At 33.5% G+C, this 6,000-nt stretch overlaps 1 protein-coding gene across 3 annotated transcripts in view; it reads left to right on the top strand.

Annotated features, from left to right (window-relative positions):
* NSUN6 (NOP2/Sun RNA methyltransferase 6) overlaps positions 1-6,000 on the top strand; it is a 38,207-nt gene that overhangs the window by 21,119 nt on the left and 11,088 nt on the right. For all 3 annotated transcript variants that reach the window (XM_044679821.1, XM_044679820.1, XM_044679819.1), the window contains one exon: positions 2,417-2,536. In XM_044679821.1, the coding sequence (XP_044535756.1) occupies positions 2,417-2,536 (120 nt within the window). The remainder of the gene's footprint in view (positions 1-2,416; positions 2,537-6,000) is intronic.

Genomic DNA, 6,000 nt, shown 5'->3' with positions numbered 1-6,000 from the left:
TCCTTCCTTCCTTCCTTCCTTCCTTCCTTCCTTCCTTCCTTCCTTCCTTCCTTCCTTCCTTCCTTCCTTCCTTCCTTCCTTCCTTCCTTCCCTCCCTTCCTCCCTTCTTTCCTTCTTTCCTTCTTTCCTTCCTTTCTATTAATTTGGATCTTCACTTTTACAAGTCAGTGGCTTGACTGTATACAGCTGATTTCAGGAGTGATTACCGTATCAGTAATCATTTGCTCACTGTCTCTTAAAATGTTGCTTTTCAGTTTGTGATGTAACATGTTACAGTGATGTTCTGTGTCTGTGTGGTAGGAATGGTCTTTATTTTGGACTGCTTGTTATTAAGGTACCCTAGGGACTTGCACTGAAGAGTAGTTGGGCTGCTGTCCCTGAGTACCATTGAAGCTAGAATTGAACTCATGCCTGGAGAGCTAGTTGCCTTTTATCTCTCTTTTAAGTATAGATTTTATTCTTCTGATCAGTTATTTTTTTAAAATTGCATTTGATGTTCTATAAGTACTGTGAGCCTGAATTTCACTAGATTAGGCCTGGCCTAGAATAGGGTTCATGAAAGCTTCTATGTGATTGAGCAGTCTTTAGAACTCTTTTGTTCTTTTCTCTTGACCAGTATTTTCCAACATATTTTAGGTCCCTAAATTAGTCACTAATTTAATTATTTCATATAGTTTAAAAACCAAACTTTTCTCTTTTACCCCCATCTCACAGTCATTAAAATTTTTAGTATTAAGATAGCATTTTGAAGTTCCTAGAAGTGTCATGTAAGCATTTCTGAATACAGAAATTTCTGAAACTTTGGTGAATTGACTTCATGTGGGTAGAATGCAAAGTGATACAGTATTAAACTTTGTGAAGTTTAAGCGTTAAAAATAAATATTATCTGATAAATAGAAATAAGTTAGACCTAGTTTTATAAATATATATATCTTTTTGTCAAACGATGCCTTCTCTGGTGCGGTGAAGGGAAGGATGGGAGGGACTTATTTGTGGGTATTTAAATGCAACCAACAAACAAATAAATAAAAATAAATAATATAATTGTTATTCTTCCATATTTCTTTGACAAATTATAATTAAAACAGAAAGCAAGAAATGTGAGAATTGTTTTCTAATACTTCTCAGGGTGAGGTTCATTCCTTCCTGGGCTGTTTGAATAGGATCTTGATTTTTATTTCATTCAATTTCAAAGGGATTGAATAACCTCATAAATGTAAATTGTTTTAGTTCAATATGTTTGGGAGTTTAATCTTCTAATGGGGTTGTGTGGGGATGGACACTTATTAGCTTTGTCTTGGAAAAGTCATTTAGCCTTTCTGAGTTTCTTCAGCTGTAAAATGGGAATAATAATACTTAAGGACATAATTTAAATAGCTTAGAATTTTAGATTTTGTTTTCATACTTATAGGGGAGAAAAACTACATTTTTTCCAGGTAATATCAGAAGCATAAAAGAATATGTCACCTGTTTCCTTCCTTTAATCTTATTTTAAAAATCATTATTGTGGTGGGGAAAAATTGATAGTGAATGTTGCAAAACTACAAATTTCAAACATGGCCCCAGAGAAGAGATATGTCAAAACATCCTCACATTGCACATCCCACCAGTTGGTTGGGATGTACAGAAATGTGGAACTTCCACATATATTTTCAGACTTTTTCAATTTATTGGTTGTTTTTCTGATATTTTTCTTTTTTTCTTATTGCAGATAATGTAAAAACCAAAAGATATCAATAAAATTTATTTTTTAAAAGAAAAGTTGTGGGAGGCAGGCAGAGCTTTAAATGTACCTTTGCAACGAATTCAGACATTCAAAAAGGCAAAATCGTAGTGCATATTCACTTTTTTATGATTACATTAATTTTTTTTTCACTTTTTTTTTTAAACCCTTGTACTTCGGTGTATTGTCTCATAGGTGGAAGATTGGTAAGGGTGGGCAATGGGGGTCAAGTGACTTGCCCAGGGTCACACAGCTGGGAAGTGGCTGAGGCAACTAGGACCTCCTGTCTCTAGGCCTGACTCTCACTCCACTGAGCTACCCAGCTGCCCCTCATTAATTTTTAAAAACCTTAGAATTTCTAACAGTATGCAACAAATCACTTTAAATTCTAGATGATACAAATTGCCAGAATTTGTTATATCAGAGTATTAGAAAACTTACTTTCAAGTTTTACTCTCTAATTTGGTATTCATTGGTGGCAATAGTCTGGTAAGGGAACTTTTTATTGGGGGAAAATTATTTGTATTTCTTCTCACTGTTAGAATTTAGGTAGACGAAAATATCTGGTACTTGTGATAGAGGAATTATGTTTGTTATGTATTTTTAATATCATACCATTAAGTCATTTAAGTGATAATTATAATTAAATAAAATTATTTAGAAGGATAATTTTCCTCATTTTATTGTCTTTAGAATTTACCTTCTGTGGTGGTAAGCCATGTTTTGAATCCTCAGCCTGGAGAGAAGATTCTGGATATGTGTGCAGCACCTGGAGGAAAAACAACCCATATTGCAGCGTTAATGCGGGATCAGGTGGGACTACTCTCAAGGAGATTATGTGTTTAACTGAGGGTGGTTTTGGTTTTTAATGAATTTTGAGTATCTTCTAACCTTTGACTAGTTAAATTAATTAATTTTCCTAGTCAAAATGATCAATAAGTAGTCATGATGAGTAAGAATAGATACAGCTTTGCAAAAAACTTAAGTAGAGCCTAAATGTAAGAGTTATATTTCTTTTTTTTAATTGTGAAAAATTTCAGTAAATGGATATTATTGTGAATTACGTTTTTTTCTTAACGTGGGGGCATAATAACCTTTTTTTCTCCATCAATTAGGTATCTTCAGTCTACTTTGTGAAACCCTCTTGGGGACATTGACAAAATGATTATTGATCAGAAACATATTGTCATTTTTACTTCTGGCTTTTATGGAAGAAGGTTATGAGAAGGAGCAGGAAAAGAAAGAAAGATTTGAACAAAAAAAAAAGAGAGAAATTGTTAGGTGACTTGGAGAAATTAAGACCAATGAAGTAGCCTGGAGTTTGGTTTGGTAGAGGAGAGTGAAATTTGGAAGCAGTTGATAAAAATTTAAAAGGACCAATTTCTAGGCCTAGATACTAGTCTGGATACTATTTGTGAGTTGAAAGAGAAGCAGAATCAAGGAACATTAAGAATGACTAAGGAGTTTTAGGGAGTTGAACCTGATGTAGACTCAGAAAGGAAAAGAAGAAGCTAGTTGCCAAGACAAAAGCAAGAGAAATAAGAGATTCTAAGTAGAACAATTAGAGTAAATATAAATTGATAGAGTGGTTCAGTAGGTGTACTTTGTATGAAGATTAGAGATAACTGAGACCAGAGATGCTTCGGAGGTGGACTTGACGTGAGCTGATAAACTAATCAGATATGAGGGGTAAAAGGCAGAGAAGAGTCAAAGCTTCTGTTAATGTAAGAGATGGCCCCAGAAAGAAGTAGTAAATAGAAAGGAGGAGCAGATTTAGGGGGAAGGATAACAAATGCTTTTTGGTCATTAGTGGTGAGATATCTATGAAGAAATGTCCTCCAAGAGCAACTGGAGATGGCGGGCTGAATTCAAGAGACATATGTCCAACTTGGCTGCTAACTCAGCTACCCACTTTAGTTCAGGTTCTCATTGAGTCTCACCTAGATGACTGGCAGCATCAAATGGTCTCTGCCTTGTCTCTCATCAGTTCTTTTAGTGTAACAATGACCATGTGACTAATTTCCATATCCAACTCCAGTGACTTCGAATTGCCTCTAGAATGAAAAATTCTCTGTTCATCTTCTATAAAACCTTGCCACAACCTAACTTGATAGACTTATTGGGTATTACTCTTTCTATCAAACTCTCCAATCAGACTGCTCTTCACTCTTGTTCCTGTCTCAAGATATTCCATCTTGGACTGGCCATCCCCTGTGCCTGGAATGAACTCATCTTTATCTCAGCCTTATAGAGTGCAACTCACACACCATCTTCTGCATAAAGCATTTTTTCATCCCTTTAACTGCTAAAGCCTTCCCTCCCAAATACTTTGTGTTTAACTACTCTATGTGTATGAACTTTATATTTATGCTATATATGTTTGTATGTCTTCCCTTTAGAATGGAATAAGCTCATTGTGAGGAGAGATTCTTTTATTCTTTGAACTTGCATCTCCATTGCTTGCAATAGAAATACTTGTTGGTTTGATTAGAGACACAGATATTATATAATCTTAACTGGAGTCTGACTATTGCATTCCAATCTTTTTATTTTAATTTTATTTAAATTTTTCTTTATTTCTCTCTGATTGTTATACTTTCCCAATATTCCTATACCCATTCTTCCCTCTGTCTTTCAAAAGAAGCTCTGCCTTCAACTTTACTGAGATAATTGAGGCCATCCCTTTTCTCCCCATTCCATATCAAAACATCCTCCATTCTCTTAAGTCATTTTTCTTGATAGCAATTATACTCCCCCCAAAGTACAAGAGGAAAGAAGCCTCATCATCTGAGATATCCTATTCTATTTTGCATTGGCTAAAATGGTTCTAATTTTTTTCTGATAATTTAAAGTATTTCTTATTAATTGACCAGATAAGTACCATTATTAAGGAAAATGAAATATTAAATTACTTTGATGAAATTCTAGAATGGGCATAGAACACTACTCACCTATTTGCATTCAGGCCATTGATTACTAGTGTTTTCATAGTCTGTTTAGAATTTTATTCACGGTTTTTCTAAACACCTCAAAATATAATGTTAAATTATCTAGAGAATTACATTTGTAGTTAAATAATCCTATTTCAGCAATTAATATGAAGTGCTAGGGAAAATGAATTTAATTTTGCCTTGTTTTATGCTATAACTGTTTTATGAACATTTGTGTTTAAAATAAGCTGTATTTAAAGCACATTCACTGTTTGCTATTTGAAGTAATCCTGAAGTTGGACCATTTTGAAAAGCAAATGAAATTCACTTTTGAAAAGTGAAATGAACTTCCTCCTGAATTTATGGATTGCTATTCATCAAATTTATTTAAATAAAAGTATAACTTTTAATAGTTGATTTTGTGTTAACAAAATGCCTTTGTGTTGTACATGAGACAGTATAGTGAAGATGAATAGAGACAACTTAGAAAAAAGATTTAGCCAAAAATCCAATTCCAAATGTCATCCAGGGTGACATTATTCTACTTTTTATGAATCAGCCATTTTTGGTATTTTTGTTTTAGTTAAATAAAAAAGTCATTTTGTTTAAGAATAAGAATTTAAAAAAATAAAGCCCTTAAAGAAGGAGCTTTAATCATGTTCTCCCAACCCATTCCAATTTCTTAAATCTTTCATTGTCAGGACATTATTCTTTATAACTAATTTTTATCTTTTTGCACTGTATCTTAAATTCGTTTCCTCTATTCCTATTCCTAATTAACATAATCCATATTATTGTTTTTCACATATTTTAAGACTATTAAATTGGTTCTTGTCACCAAAACAAGATATTCTCAGCCTTCACCAAAAATATTATTCTTTAACCCTCTGTCTTTGTAATCCTCTTCAACTGTCCAAATTTTCTGTATCCCTCTAAAATTGTGGAGTATACTTAAATAAGAATATGAGAAATGCTAAATAAGAATGTCTTTAATATTTTCCAAGATTTCTTATTAAGTACTCTTTTGGGAAAGGCTACTGAAGCTATTATTACATTGGATTATCATATTTTCTATCCCATTGTGTCAGTCGGGATGCATGTGTAAAAAGGTAATAAATGTAAAAGGTCAGATCTAGTTCATATAGTACATCACCCATTAAGCTTATTTGCTTAATACTTCAAAGAATCATAATTTCATTAGTGTGAGAACTTTGATACCGCATGTTCAAGCTTCTCCACAGTGGCAGCCATTGCATTCTGCATAGGGTTATGGATTTGGAAGTTAGGGATACTTTAGTTTCAGTCTTCTCAGATACACAGTAGCTGTGTGATCCTGGTCTGGCCATC

Source organism: Gracilinanus agilis, chromosome 5 (assembly GCF_016433145.1).
Source record: "Gracilinanus agilis isolate LMUSP501 chromosome 5, AgileGrace, whole genome shotgun sequence".
In the NCBI taxonomy this organism is placed as follows: Eukaryota; Metazoa; Chordata; class Mammalia; order Didelphimorphia; family Didelphidae; genus Gracilinanus; species Gracilinanus agilis.
This window is presented reverse-complemented; position numbering and strand designations above follow the sequence as displayed.